General features: G+C 43.5%; 2 protein-coding genes across 5 annotated transcripts in view; one reads left to right on the top strand and one right to left on the bottom strand.

Annotated features, from left to right (window-relative positions):
• Positions 1 to 15705, bottom strand: part of LOC102122290 (testis-specific basic protein Y 1-like) — a 537360-nt gene that overhangs the window by 292722 nt on the left and 228933 nt on the right. The window lies entirely within an intron of this gene.
• LOC123571291 (testis-specific basic protein Y 1-like) lies at positions 8556 to 9474 on the top strand. Its single transcript, XM_065538819.2, has 2 exons — positions 8556 to 8901; positions 9099 to 9474. Exons 1-2 carry the CDS (start codon positions 8800 to 8802, stop codon positions 9390 to 9392), a joined length of 396 nt encoding a protein of 131 aa, XP_065394891.1. The 5' UTR covers positions 8556 to 8799; the 3' UTR covers positions 9393 to 9474.

Genomic DNA, 15705 nt, shown 5'->3' with positions numbered 1-15705 from the left:
TAGCACAGGGCCTGCAGGTTTTTGTTTGTTTTGACACAAGGTCTCACTCTGCCATCCAGGCTGGAGTGCAGTGGCATGGTCATAGCTCACTGCAGCTTCTACTTCCTGGGCCAAAGCGACCTTCCCATCTTAGCTGGCCAAGAAGCTGGGACCAAAGGTGTGTGCATCCACCCACAGCTTATCATATTTTTTTTGTAGAGAAGGGGTCTCACTATGTTGTCCAGGCTGGTCTCAAACTCCTAGCTTCAAGCAGTCCTTCAATATGTTGATAACCTGCTTATTTGCAATCCAACCAAAAATGCCTCAGACCTAAATACTATTACAACTCTTCAGACATTGGCCCCTTGTGGTTATAAATCTCTCCTTCCAAAGCTCAAATCTTCTCTCAGGAGGTTTGATTCTTAGAACTAACATTAATCCCAGGGCCCAAGGGTCTCTCAGACCACTGCAAAAATCTTATCCTAAACATGGACATTCCATCCACTAAACATCAGTTGTAGTCCTTTCTTCAAATGGTAGGTTTCAATGGTAGGTTATCTGGATAACCCAGTTTGGACTTAGAGCAAAACCTCTTTATGAGGCACTGCAAGGATCAGGGGAGGAACTCTTAAATTGGAGCCTTGAAATGGACAATGTTCTAAAAACTTTCAAAGAAACCCCCGCCCTGGCCTTGCCAGATCTTACAAAGCATCTTTACTTGTTTGTAGTTGAGAGAAGGGATACAGCACTTGGAGTCCTCACTCAGCGACTGGGACCCTCCTAGTGGCCAATTAGTTACTTGTCAAAAACCCTTGATCCAGTGGCATGGGGATGGCTGCCACGCCTCTGAGTGCTAGTGTGTGTGGCTCCCCTGGTTGTGGAGGCCTCCGAGCTAACTCTGGGCCAAAGAATAACTGTGTACACCCCACATCAAGTAATGAATGTCCTAAACTCAAAGGCCTTTCACTGGATCTCACAGAGCCATATAAGTAAATTTCTAACACTCCTTCTATAGGCACCAGAATTAGGTATTAGGCTCTGCCAACCCTTAATCCTGGTATCCTGTTACCAAACCCAAATGTGGAGGGACCACTTAAACATTCTTGCTTGGAAACCATAGATCTAACCTGTAATGTTAGACCAGACCTCTAGGATACTCCCCTTATAGATTCAGAGGCCACATGGTACACAGATGGCAGTAGCTTTATGATAGGTGGAACCCAACTGTCAGAGTATGCTATTATTAGCCTAACTGAAATCACAGAATCTGGACCTCTGCCAGGAAGTAGCACCTCAGTCCAAAAGGCTGAGCTCATTGCTCTTACCTGTGCCTTACAATTAGGGGCAGGCATGAGGCTTAATATTTACACAGACTCAGCCTATGTCTTTCATGTAGTGCATGCCCATGCAGCCATTTGGCAGGAAAGAGGACTTTTAATGGCCTGAAATACTTCAATTAAACGTGTTCCTGAAATCATGGCCCTGTCGGAGGCAGTTATGCTTCCCCCACAGGTAACTATCATTCACTGCAAAGCCCATCAGAGAAGCAATGATGAAATCTCTATCGGGAACACCTGGGCTGACAAATAAGTAAAAGTGGCTGTCAGGTCACCCCTTCAGGTTGTCTTCGTTCCTAGCCTAACTCCCCTGTCTCCACACTATACACAGGGGGAAGCCCAAAAAGCTCTAGAAAGAGGTTTCTCCCACACCTCAGAGGGCTGGCTAAAAGGTCCTAATGACAAACTCTTGCTCCCAGGAGCCTCACAATGGAAGTTTCTAAATAGCGTGCACCAATCAACTCATCTAGGGGCTAAGGCCCTCCAAGATCTAACAAAGTCAGTGTTCACCAGCACGGGGATAGCCCAAGCTCTAAGGACCATCTCACAGGCATGTCCCACCGGCTGCCAAATAAACCCCGAGGGAGCACACAAACCTCCCCAAATCCTTCAACCCACTCTAAGATGAGGAACCCTACCAGGAGAAGACTGGCAAATAGATTTTACACACATGCACCATGCAAGGGACTGAGGTATTTGTTAGTCTTTGTAGACACCTTCACTGGATGGATAAAGGCCCTTCCACTAAAACTGAACGGGTCTCAGAAGTCACCTCAGCCCTTTTAGACCACACTCTTTCTTGTTTTTAGACTCCCTCATGCCCTACAGTCAGACAATGGCCCCACTTTCATTTCTCAAATAACGCAGAGAATCAGTGAAGCTCTCCAGATCAAATATTATCTGCATGCGTCTTGGCATCCACAATCTTCTGGGAAGGTGGAGAGAGCCAACCAAACCAGAAAAAGCACTTCACAAAGTTAATACATGAAAACCAACAGTTATGGTCAACTTTGCTCCCCACTGTACTCTTAAGAGCCTGTATCACCCCAAAATCTGAAACCCGTCTAGCCATTTTGAGATTCTCTGAGGAAGATCTTTCTTCCAAACAGACCTTTTGTTAGACCCAAAGAGTCATGATCTCATGCAATATGTTATGTCCCTGGGACAAATCATCAAGGCCATCAATCATTATCAAAGTCTTCATAGCCCAACACCTGGCCCCTCTTTCAGGAAACACTCACCCTAACATTATGCCTGAAGACTAGGTATATCTTAAAACTCTCCCACAGTACAGAAAGCCACTGGAGCCAGTTTGGACTGGACCATACCAAGTTCTCCTTATGACTCTGACAGCTGTACAACTCAAAAGCCTCTCCATGTGGATTTACTGATCCAGGGTCAAGGTGGCACCAATACCCGGCAAAGAACACACCACCTACACCTGCGAAACAGTTGAAGACGTTTGTCTATTGTTCAGGAGGGACTCAGACTCAGGCAATATCCACCTTAATACTTAGAAGAAGCAAAAGCAGAAACCCCTGATAAATCCATCAGATCTCGTGAGACTTACTCACTATCACGAGATTAGCACAGGAAAGACAGGCCCCCATGATTCAACTACCTCCCCCTAGGTCCCTCCCACAACACGTGGGAATTCTAGGAGATACAAGTCAAGTTGAGATTTCGGTGGGGACACAGCCAAACCATATCAAGCTATATGAAGTTAAAACCAGGTACTACGGGTGTTCACTTGATTTTTGGTTCTCATGAAGATGTTTTTTCTGTGTAGATAGTTGTTAAATTGGTGTCCTTGGTGGGCGGTCAGGGAGACAATCAGTGAAGCATTCTATTCTGCCATCTTTCTCCTCTAGTAGCTCTGTAGTATATTTTGAAATATACCTTTGTAGTATATTTTGAAGTCAGGTAGTGTGATGCTTCCTGGTGTGATCTTATATGGGCCCAGTTTCTGTAGTCCTAAAGCAATTACAATAATAACATCAAAGATCACTGATCAGAAATCACCATAACAGATATAATAATGATGGAAAAGTTGGAAATATTGTGAGAATTACCAAAATGTGACACAGGGAAATGAAGTGGCACATGCTGTTGGAAAAATGACACTGACATGCTTGACAGTTGCCAGAAACCTTCAATTTATAAAAAACACACAATATCTATAAATACAATAAAGTGCATCACAATAAAACAAGGTCGACCCATATCTGCTAGTCACCAGGTAATCTGTTTACTAGGAATGGGTAATAATAGCTAGAAAAGCTAGTTAAATACAGAAATTTAAAAAGCACTGTCTTCTCAGGACACAAAAACATGGAAAGATAGTCCAGGTTCATAGATTGACAGGATTAATACTGTATAAATCACAATACTCACCAAAGTGATTAACAGATTAAATGCAAGTCCCATCAAAATACCAATGACGTTCTTCACAGAAATAGGAAAAACTTATAATATTCATAGGAAACTATAAAAGACCTTAAATAGCCAAAGCAATCCTGAGCAAAAAGGGAAAAGCTAGAAGCATCAAACTACCTGACTTCAAAATTTACTACAAAGCTATGGTAAACCAAGCAGCATGGTACTGGCTTAAAAACAGACACAGAGACAAATGGAGCAGAGTAGAGAACCCAGATATAAAGTCACATTCTTATAACCAACGCAACTTCAACAAAGACGACAAGAACATATGATGCTGAAAAGACCAACATTTCAACAATAGTACTAGGAAAGCTGGATAAGTACAGGCAGAGGAATGAAACTAGATTCCTATCTCTCACCACACACAAAAAGCAAATCAAAAATGCGTTAAAGACTTGAATCTGGCTGGTAGCGGTGGCTCACGCCTGTAATCCTAGCCCTTTGGGAAGCCAAGGTGAGTGGGTCACTTGAAGTCAGGGGTTCGAGACCAGCCTGGCCAGCATGGTGAAACCCCGTCTCTATGAAAACTACAAAACTTAGCCAGGTGTGGTGGTGCACACCTGTAATCCCAGTTACTCAGGAGGCTGGGGCACAAGAATTGCTTGAACCGAGGAGGTGGACGTTATAGTGAACCGAGATGGTGACACTGCACTCCATCCTGGGCCTGAACAACAGAGTGAGATGAGACTCTGTCTAAATAAATAAATTAATTAATTAAATTGAATTAAAAAGACTTGAATCTATGACTTGTAACTGAAACCACCAAAAAACATTGGGGAAATGCTCTAGGACATTGGTCTGGGCAAAGATTTCTTGAGTAAGACCTCAAAAGCAAAGAACCAAAGCAAAAATAAACTATTGGGATCACATCAAGTTAAAATGCTTCTGCATAGCAAAGGAAATTATCAACCAAGTGAAGAGACAACCCACAGAATGGCAGAAAATATTTGCAAACTATCCATCTGATAAGGGATTCATAACCAGAATACATAAGGAGCTCGACAAATTCAATAACAAACAATCCGATTTAAAAATGGACAAATAATCTCAATAGATATTTCTCAAAAGAAGACACAAAAATGGCCAGCAAGCATATGAAAATATACTCATTATAAATCATCAGAGAAATACAAATCAAAACCACAATGCAATATCATCTCACCCCAGTTAAAATGGCTTTTAACAAAAGACAGGCATGAACAGATGCTAGCAAGGAGGTGGAGAAAGGGGAACCTGTGTACACTGTTGGTGGGAATGTAAGTTACTACAGCCACTATGGAGAACAGTATGGAGTTCCTCAAAATCCTAAAAATAGAACTAGTATATGATCCAAGTATTCCACTGCTGGGGAAAGAGGGAGGGGGGAGAGAGAGAGAGAGATAAATTTATCTGTACATCAAAGAGATGTATCTGCATACTCATGTGTATTGCAGCACAAGTCACAATAGTCAAAACATGGATTTAGCCTAAGTGCCCATCAATGGATGAATGGATTAGGCAAATGTGGCATATGTACACAATGGAATATTATCCAGGCATAAAAAGAATGACTGGATATTATGTTTAATGAAATAAGCCAGACACAGTAAAACAAATATTGCATGTTTTCACTCATATATGGGAGCTAAAAAAGTGGTTCTCATGAAGATAGCGGCTACAGTGATGGTTACCAGAGGCCAGAAGGGGAAGGGGGGATGAAGGGGAAATAAAAGAATATAAATATATTTATTACCACTGAACTGCACACTTACAAGTGGTAAAGAGGGTACATTATATATGTATATTTTACCTCGATAAAAATAAATTTTAAAAACAAAATCACTTTCTTCTCACCACTTACTGCTGAATTATTGCTGGAATAATGAATTAGTACTACAGGTAAGTCATGTACCTAAGTAAGTAGTAAAATAGGGACAACAAGAATAGTTCAGTGGAATGTAGAACATAGGGAATCTAGTCTGGTCAGATATAATTTTGTTGGTGTTGAGTTAATATACAAGTTCTACTTAACTGGGCTTTCCCATGAAACTGGTTACATAGAAACAGCTAACAATCATTACAATACCAAGTGAACCTGATCCTGAAAATTATGTTATTTGCAAGTCTCAATTATTGGTTTTAGTTGAGATAAGAACTTAAAAGGATAGGTGCTGAGTGTTACCCAGGAAAAAAAGTTACATAGAATAACTGGAGATAACTTGAATATCTACGTGATGCCAGGAAAAAGGAAAATCCTTCCTTATCATTCTACTATTTTTTGTTGGAATAATAAATTACCACAGACATCTGGTGGTAAACATGTAATTAGCAACCTAAAGATAGCTAGAATTAGCCAGACCAAGTAACTGATCCCAGGAAGCTGAAGATAACCGGCCTATGCCAGGGAGTTCAATAACCGTTTTCCTCAATGCAAAATTCCAACCTCATGTTAGAAATATTACCTCATACAGTAAATATCTACTTTATCCAAGTGAGTAATTAACTAGAAATAACTACACGAAGCCAGTACCTGGAATAAACAAATTCTTCTCAATACTACTTCTTATGTCTCTGTGACATAAAGCTAAACATTTAGTGGTACCTAGGCAAACAGCTGAATAAACAACTAGCAATTACTAGGAAAACTGCTTGAACATAGAAGGTTTAATAACCATTCTAGTCAATTCTGTGTGCTTACTGTTTTAGGATTGTTGATTAGGTACTATGGATATGGTAACTAGAGTTACCTGAGTAAGAGTTAAATACAGAATCCTTCATAAAACTAGAATAACTGATTGAAGAAAAGAAGTATAACATTGCATTCTCCTCAACATTTCTCATTTCTTCTTGGAGTAATGAGTTAGTTCTGTCAATGGGTACTAGTACCTAGGTAATTACAAAGCAAAAAATAAGAAGAGATGTCTAGAATAAATATTTGATACCAGAATGGTGAAAAAAAAACCATTCTTTTCAAATAGAAACTCTAATTTCCTGTGTGATTACTGAGTTACAATTAGTACTGGAGATATCTGTATGAGATGTGGATTTCATTTTGGGGGAGGGGCACATACTCCACAGATGAACTGCTGGGTCATATGGTAAATCTATTTTGATTTTCCAAGGAATGATTATACTGTTTTTCATAACGGCTGTACCGATTGTAATCGCCGCTGTCTGTCAACAGCCGCTGTCTGTCAACAGCGTGTAAACGTCCCCTTTTCTGCACACCCTAAAAGGGTTTCATTTTCTCCACATCTTTGCCCTCATTAATTTTTTTTTTTTTTTTTTTTGAGACGGAGTCTCGCTCTGTCTCTAAGGCCGGAGTGCAGTGGCGCGATCTCAGCTCACTGCAAGCTCCGCCTCCCGGTTCAGCCATTCTCCTGCCTCAGCCTCCCCAGTAGCTGGGAGTACAAGCGCCCGCCACCATGCCCGGCTAATTTTTTGTACGCCATCACTACTTTTTATCTCTTGACTTTTTGATAATACCCGTCCTAACAGGTGTGAGGTGATAGTTCACTGTGGTTTTCTTTTTTCTTTTTCTTTTTTTTTTTTTTTGAGATGGAGTCTCCCTCTGTCGCCCAGGCTGCAGTTCAGTGGCGCAATCTCGGCTCACTGCAAGCTCCGCCTCCCGGGTTCACGCCATTTTCCTGCCTCAGCCTCCCGTGTAGCTAGCTGGGACTACAGGCGCCCGCCACCACGCCTGGCTAGTTTTTCGTATTTTTAAGAGAGACAGGGTTTCACCGTGTTAACCAGGATGGTTTCGATCTCCTGACCTCATGATCCACCCGTGTTGGCCTCCCAAAGTGCTGGGAATACAGGCGTGAGCCACCCTGCTCCGCCCACTGTGGTTTTCATTTGCATTCTCTGATTATTAATGATGTTGAGCATATTTTCATATACCTGTTGGCCAGTTGTGTGTTTTCTTTCTAGAAATGCCTATTCAAGTCCTTTGCCTATTTGTTAACCAGACTATTTGTTTGCTATTGAGCTGTGTGACTTCTTTATATATTTTGGATATTAACGCATTATTAGATATATGGTTCGCAAATAGCTTCTCCCAAACCATAGCCTGCCTTTTCATTTTGTTGATTGTTGGCTGTGCAGAGGCTTTTAGTTTCCAGCTTGCTCACTTGCTCTACAAATTTCAGCTTCCTAGACCCCACATTGTGTGAAGGTTTGAGCCACTTACTTAGAGTAAACCGTATCACATATATAATATTATTCATAAATGAATACTATATTATAGTAAATAGATGTTTATGATATATAATATTACACACACACACTCTCTCTCTCACACACACACACACAAATATCCTGTTGGTTTAGTTTCTCCTTCTCTGAGGAACCCAGCCTGATACAGATACCCAGCTGAGTCGGTGTGTTTGCTGATCTTGACCTCTGGAAGCCAGTGCTTTAAACCACGAGAATGAAAAATTGTGAGGCACTATGTGGACGCTGGGAGAAGGAAGTGAGATGGAAAAGTTGTTTCATGGCATCCAAGAAGTGAATGGTCCTCAAGGTGTAGCAGAGGAATTTATAGGAGAGAGGGATGATTGACATCTTCCTATAGCCCCAAACCCGTCCCAGTTAGCATGGAGGGATTTCAGGTAGGTGATACAGAAACTGGGTAATGATGGCAGGTGTGGAGAAATAGAATGCACCACTGAGTGGGGGGGTCCAGGGGAACCATGTGGCAGAAATATCCTCCCGTGCCACGTGATCTGCTAACATTGGACATGGGGTGTTTAGGAGGGCTGCCATGTCAGTTTGGGAACTATCCTTAGGGCTGCTAACCCAAATCTCCCTTTCTCCAACCAGAGCACCCTGCCTTCCTCCTCAGATGTCACTCCCCCGCCACCTCCCTCAGTCAGGTCGCGCTGGTGCTTTGTGACGTCGAAGGCCTCCCTTCCCGCCCAGGGCTCCCATTGGCTGGGTAGTGGGGTGTTGACCAATCACAGCTCAGGGACGTGGTCGCCTCATTGTCCCGAGACCGCGGGAGGGGTATATACGGGGACCCCGGGCAGCCCGCGGTTGACCGTTGGGAGACGTTGAGCTGTGGAAGATGAGTCCGAAGCCCAGAGCCTCGGGATCCCCGGCCAAGACCAAGGAGAGCCGAAAGAGGAAGTCCTCTTCTCAGCAGAGCTCCAGTAGCCCGAAGAAGAAGGTGAGGGACCCCCCCAAGCTCCTCCTCGGCTTCCCCTCGCCTCCTTCCTCACCAGAATCCTCTCCCGGCCTCCCCTGGCACAGCCCCCACCCGGCCCGCCCGCCCGCCCGCCTCTGAGGAAACGTCCCTGTTCCCAGCCTCCTCCATCCTCTTCCCTCAACCAGAGCCCTTCTGGCATCTCCCTGTTGTCCTTCCAGGCTACCAGGGCGGCCAAGAAGGGAAAAGCAGCTCGTGGAGGGAGAGGCGGGAAGAAACGGGCCGCGAGCAAGATGGCGGCGGCAGCGGCGACGGCCCCTGAGGCGGGGAGCGGGCCAGCGGCCCCCGGCCCCAGTGACCAGCCCAGCCAGGAGCTCCCTCAGCACGAGCTGCCCCCCGAGGAGCCAGTGAGCGAGGGGACCCAGCACGACCCCCTGAGCCAGGAGACCCAGCTGGAGGAGCCACTGAGTGAGGGGGCGGCCACCGACTCCCCCATCTCCCTGAGCAGCGACTAAGTTCAGTTCCAGTCGCCAGACCTCAGAGATCTCACCAGCACGGTGGCCCCTGGGGAAGACAATAAAATGAATGTGTTGCAAATTGATCTCAGTGACTCCGTGTTCTCTGGTGGTGGGGAGGGAGGGGAAGGAGGGGGGAAGAGGTGGGGTGTGGGGAGGGAGGGAGGAAGTGGTGGTGTGAGGGGAGGGAGGGAGGGAGGAAGTGGTGGTGTGACGGGAGGGAGGGAGGGAGGAAGTGGTGGTGTGAGGGGAGGGAGGGAGGGAGGAAGTGGTGGTGTGAGGGGAGGGAGGGAGGGAGGAAGTGGTGGTGTGAGGGGAGGGAGGGAGGAAGTGGTGGTGTGAGGGGAGGGAGGGAGGAAGTGGTGGTGTGTGGGGAGGGAGGGAGGGAGGAAGTGGTGGTGTGAGGGGAGGGAGGGAGGGAGGAAGTGGTGGTGTGAGGGGAGGGAGGGAGGGAGGAAGTGGTGGTGTGTGGGGAGGGAGGGAGGAGGAAGAGGTGGTGTTGGGGGGGAGGGAGGGAGGAAGTGGTGGTGTGAGGGGAGGGAGGGAGGAGGAAGAGGTGGGGTGTGGGGAGGGAGGGAGGGAGGAAGTGGTGGTGTGAGGGGAGGAGGGGAGGGAGGGAGGGAGGAAGAGGTGGGGTGTGGGGAGGGAGGGAGGGAGGAAGTGGTGGTGTGAGGGGAGGGAGGGAGGGAGGAAGTGGTGGTGTGAGGGGAGGGAGGGAGGGAGGAAGTGGTGTGAGGGGAGGGAGGGAGGAAGTGGTGGTGTGAGGGGAGGGAGGGAGGAGGAAGAGGAAGTGTGAGGGGAGGGAAGGAGGAAGAGGTGGTGTGAGGGGAGGGAGGGAGGGAGGAAGAGGTGGGGTGTGAAGGGAGGGAGGGAGGAAGGGAGGAAGTGGTAGTGTGAGGGGAGGGAGGGAGGGAGGAAGTGGTGGTGTGAGGGGAGGGAGGGAGGGAGGAAGAGGTGGGGTGTGGGGAGGGAGGGAGGAGGAAGAGGAAGTGTGAGGGGAGGGAGGGAGGGAGGAAGTGGTGGTGTGAGGGGAGGGAGGGAGGAAGTGGTGGTGTGAGGGGAGGGAGGGAGGAAGAGGTGGTGTGTGGGGAGGGAGGGAGGGGGAAAGAGGTAGTGTGTGGGGAGGGAGGGAGGAAGAAGTGGGTTGTGGGGAGGGAAGAAGGGATGGAGGAAGAGGTGGTGTGTGGGGAGGGAGGGAGGGAGGAAGAGGCGGTGTGTGGGAAGGGAGGGAGGGAGGAAGAGGTGAGGTGTGGGGAGGGAGAAAGGAAAGAAGGAAGGAATAGGTGGTATGTGGGGAGCGAGGGAAGTGGGGTCCCGCGGGGTCGAGGTCAAAGGGACATGTCACAGTTAGCCAGACAGGAGGATAAGGATTGTGTCACGGCTGAGCATTGGAGAAAAGTTTCCCCTTCACGGGATGACTCCGCTTCTTGTAACGTTTGTTTCTTCATGCAGTCTTGCTAGCACATACACCAAGTACCAAGAACTGGATTCTACCTACTTAGGTTTCATTGTTAAAATACCTTTTCATTTATAGAAACCAATGGAAGAATCGTCTCCATCCTCTTTCCTCTCAGCGTCCCCTCCCTACAATCTAATATGATTAAGAAAATTTCAAAGTAGAACAAAATCTATCCACTTGAAAAAAGCCTTTTTATCTTTGCAACTGAGGAGACAAAAAGTACATTTCATATTTCCATACGTTAGAAATACACAAGTCTTTTCTATATATAGTAGAATTTACTGTATACAAATATATAAATATATGTAAATAAAATATATACAACTACATTTACTATATACAAACTTATATAGATTATATTTATAGATAAACTATATAAATACAAATATAAAAATATGGATTCTATATTTATATGTAATATATAAATATATAGATATAGATTATATATACACGTTTGAAATACATAGGTCTTTTCTATATATACTAGAACCTACTATACATGTTTATATATTTATATGTATTTTTATGTTTTTATGTAGAATACATAGATATATATAAATATATATTCTATGTATAAATACATATATAAAACATTTATATTTATATATTATATATAATCATTTGTTTTAGAAGGTAAGGCATTAGTATTGTTCAAGAATGGTTCTCAGGCAAAAGAAGAAAGGAAATTATCATTTTAAGAAAATAAAGTACAAAATTACCACAATTTAATTTCCAGTTAATAATTACACAGAGAGAATAACTCATGTCCTTTAATCTTATAATGAATAGCACGTTAAACTTTCATATGACTATGAAAATATGAATTTCCATATAATAAGGGTTTGAGATGTAAAGCCCTAACTTTATAGGCAGTTTTCACTTGTTACATAGATTGTTCTTATAGCGTTAAAGATGTTAAAATTAATGGTGGCTTAGAAGAGATGGTAGCATCATTTGAGACACAATAAATGAGTTCTCTTCCATCCTTTCCTTGGTGTGGTCAGGGCTTCACTTCATTAGCTTAGGAAGGGATTTCAGAGCTTTGCATGTTGAACTTCTAGCTGCCTCCTATGGAATCCTATGAAACCTAGGCCGCTATACCACAGAAACAGGGCGTTGCCCCATGTCCTGAATGCCATCATTTTGTAGTGTATTTCTTTTGTATTTCTTATATGGAAATACCATATAAGGATGCTTGGTATAACTCAAAGCCTGTTTATTTGCAAGGCTGTATAGACCCTGACCAATAAATATTTATATGTTATGGATGGGAAACAAGTCCGCATGAAAAGCTCCTGCTGTCTTTTAGGAAAGCCTATTGGCTGTGGTTGTATATCTCTTTCCAAAGGGAAATTGGTGAACTTTCTGCTATAGTTTTTTCCATAATGACAGCATAAAAACTGAAGTAAACTGAATCTTGTCAGTGGTCCCTTTTGGGTTTGGTGTATATTAGGGAACAAGTTTGCAATGTGTTTCAAAATTACATTCAAGAATTAATTCTGTGCACCTTATTTTAATGCCATATTTCCATTCAAGCTCTGCAAGCCAAAACAGTCTGTGATGATTCTTTTGGCATTGAAAAAATTATCCATGGCACTTAAACCGTGTTTCTTTCATCATTTCATGGCAATAGGAGCTTCAACTGCTATTTGTTGGGAACACATCCTGACTAGCTCTTTCACTGGGGTTACATGTTTTATTGTGATGATTGGCAGACTTCTGTTTCAGGCATTTTCAGCTTTGGAAAGTTATTATGATTTTGAAATTATAAATGCAAAAATATCAGTGAATTTATTTTCACAAACTGTTTTAATTCATTATAGAAAATAAATGGTTTAATCCGAAACCAATAATTTAAATAATATTTTAATTTGTTGGAGAATTCACAAATACTGCATCTTCCTTTAAGTCTTTCTTGATTCTACATGTTAAATACACAGTTAAATTAGTTAATAAGAGTGTTAAATATTTTCCCTCCTTCTCCAACTACCCACAAGCTGAGGTTTAAAGTAAACAGTGGAATGAGTAAAGACCCGAAGTAATATAACAGCAAAGCTTTAGTTGGCTTTTATAATAAAATAATAAATATCAAAGCTTTCTGATGTTTTTAGGCAAATCTTCCTGTGTCCCTAAAGGGAGGATCCCCTTGACAACAGTCATGAACAACAGGTGATCTGCAGATTCTCAGCTGTCAAAGACAGTTGGTGGGAAAATTTGAAAACACCTTGTACATATTAAAGAGCTCAGCATGAGATGATGTCTACATACATATGTCTCTGTCTCATTAGACCACAGGAAATAGGACACAAGGAAGGCTCACGTCGATTCCCCTTGACCATGCAGCTTCCTCCGCTCCTGACTCCTAAGAACTTTCTGACCCATTGGTCATTCCCAGCTTCAGATCCCCACGCGTACGGATTGTCTTTGGCCCCATGTCAGTGATACATGGGACATAGAATTGCTCTCCAAAACACTCTGGAATTGAAAAATGACAGGAGAAGCTCAATGCGATGGCTGGGTACCAGAGGGAAGGCCTTCTGCTGTTTTGAACACTGATGCTAAGTTCTAGAATAACTGCAGCTGCAGCCCATTGGACCTGGGCATGTGTCAGGCAGGGTGTGAAATGCTCCCCATGCACGTCCTCATTTCTCCCTCACATTACCCCTGTGGATTAATCGGGGCTCTAGAGAGACACCAACAGGTGATCAGCAAAGATAGATGAGAGGGAATTTATTAGGGGAATTAGAGGATGAAAAGTCTCAGGGCAGGCTATCTGCAAGCTGGAGCCCCTGGGATGCCAGGAGTGTGACTCAGTCCACCGCCAAAAACCTCAGAACCAGGGAAGTGGATGGTGTAATTCTCATTATAAAAAGAGCCTGAAGTTCTGATGTCCAAGGGCAGGAAAAGAAGGGTCTCAGCTCCAGGAGAGAAAGGGAGGACAGTGCCTTTCCTCTGCCCTGTTTCTCCTGTCTGGGCCCTCAGAGAACTGGATGGGGCCTGTCTCTATTGAGGGCATCTTCCCCACTCCGTCCACCAGCCCACGCCAATCTTCCCGGGAATACATGTGCAGGCTCACCCAGAAACAATGCTTTACCAGTTCCTGATGTATTCCTTAAGGCAGTCAGTCACCCAGAAACAATGCTTTACCAGTTCCTGACGTATTCCTTAAGGCAGTCAGTCACCCAGAAACAATGCTTTACCAGTTCCTGATGTATTCCTTAAGGTAGTCAGTCACGTTGACATCTGAAATTAACCATCACACCCTGTAAAATGGGTAGTGTCCCCACTGGACAAATGAGACAGACAGTTTGGGTACCTTTCTTATACTGCTTATAGGTTATAGAGTCAGGATTAAAACTCAGGGCTGCAAAGATCAAATTCTAAACTCCACCCTCTTAAGGACTGCTGCTCAACGCTGTGGAAGCAGCACTGTATTACACACTGTACGAGGACTGAAGAGGCATTCGAGACACATCCCCTGCTTTAGGGACCACTTCCTAGCTTGCATTCATGACAGGAGTCATGTTTCTGTGACTTTACTATAGAGCCCAGAACCAAGTGTGAATTGGCACGCTTTAGTTGTGCATAAGCGCTGCAGAAGTCCTAAGAAAGAACAAGATAATTATAGGCTCAATTCACATAGGGAAGTTTTTATGAAAACAGCTTTTAGTCAATTCCTGAAAGAAAATATTTTCACTGGCAGAAAAATGTTCTGCTGGAGAATAACTAGTTGAAGGGCTTTTGGCGGCAAGGGGCCCTGGACACATGTCCACAGAAGAGGGGAAAAAAGACACACAGAATAGAAACAGAATTGGGAACCCTTCAGGGAGAGGAGTAAGGAAAAGTGCTAGCCCAGCAAGCTGATAAAAATATATCTGCCCTGTATTTAAAGTTAATTCCATCTCTTGATTTTTTTCATATTATCATTTTATTATATTTGTTAGTATAGTATTATCCATCTTATTGTCCCATATATTATGGCATTTTCCCCATATGTGAATATATTACCACATAGAAGGAAATGACCTCATTTTCCTAATATATAGTTAGACACATGAGTTTATTCCTTTACAAGCAAAACTGTGTTTCCTCCATTAAATATAAAAACGAATAAAACCATAAAATATTCCAGAGTTGAATCTTGTAGCTCAATACTCGGACAGAAATGTTGCTAATTTGCACCTTTTATACGGTACTGAAGACTCCCACATTAAGGAGTGTTTTCACTGTCTGCTTGGTCAGAGACCTCAGTGTTTCGATGAAAGTTCCTTCTTAGGAGGCCACTGTCATCAAATCAACTTTGCACAGAAAACTTATGAAAACACAAAGCATTCTGTCCTCACAACTTCAGTCCACAACACTGGCAAATGGAGTCAAAACTACATGCTCATAGTTTATCACCATAATCTATGAAGCTACTAGAAGAAAACTATGGGGAAATGCTTGAGGACACTGGTCTGGGCAAAGACTTCTTAAGTAAGACGTCCAAAGCACAGGCAGTAAAAGGAAAGCAGACAAATGAAATAACATGAATCTCAAAAGCTTCTGCATGGTATGATAAATTTTCAATGAAGAGACAACCTAAAGAATGGAAGAAAATATTTGCAAATTATACATTTAATGAGAGAATAATAAGCAGAATATATATGTGTGTGTGTGCATATATATATAGAGAGCTCAAACAACTCAGCATAATAATAATAATAATAATAATAATAATAATAATAATTGTGTATAGACAAATGAATCAGGCTCTGTGGCTCCTGGGAACTGGAAATATTCACACGAAGGCAGAGAAAGCCCTTCCAGAATATTTCCTACATTAATCACTCAAGAACCATTTCCAAAAGCAAT

This window comes from Macaca fascicularis, chromosome X (assembly GCF_037993035.2).
Source record: "Macaca fascicularis isolate 582-1 chromosome X, T2T-MFA8v1.1".
NCBI lineage: Eukaryota > Metazoa > Chordata > Mammalia > Primates > Cercopithecidae > Macaca > Macaca fascicularis.
Note: the sequence above shows the minus strand (reverse complement) of the source record. Positions and strands in the feature narration are given on the sequence as shown.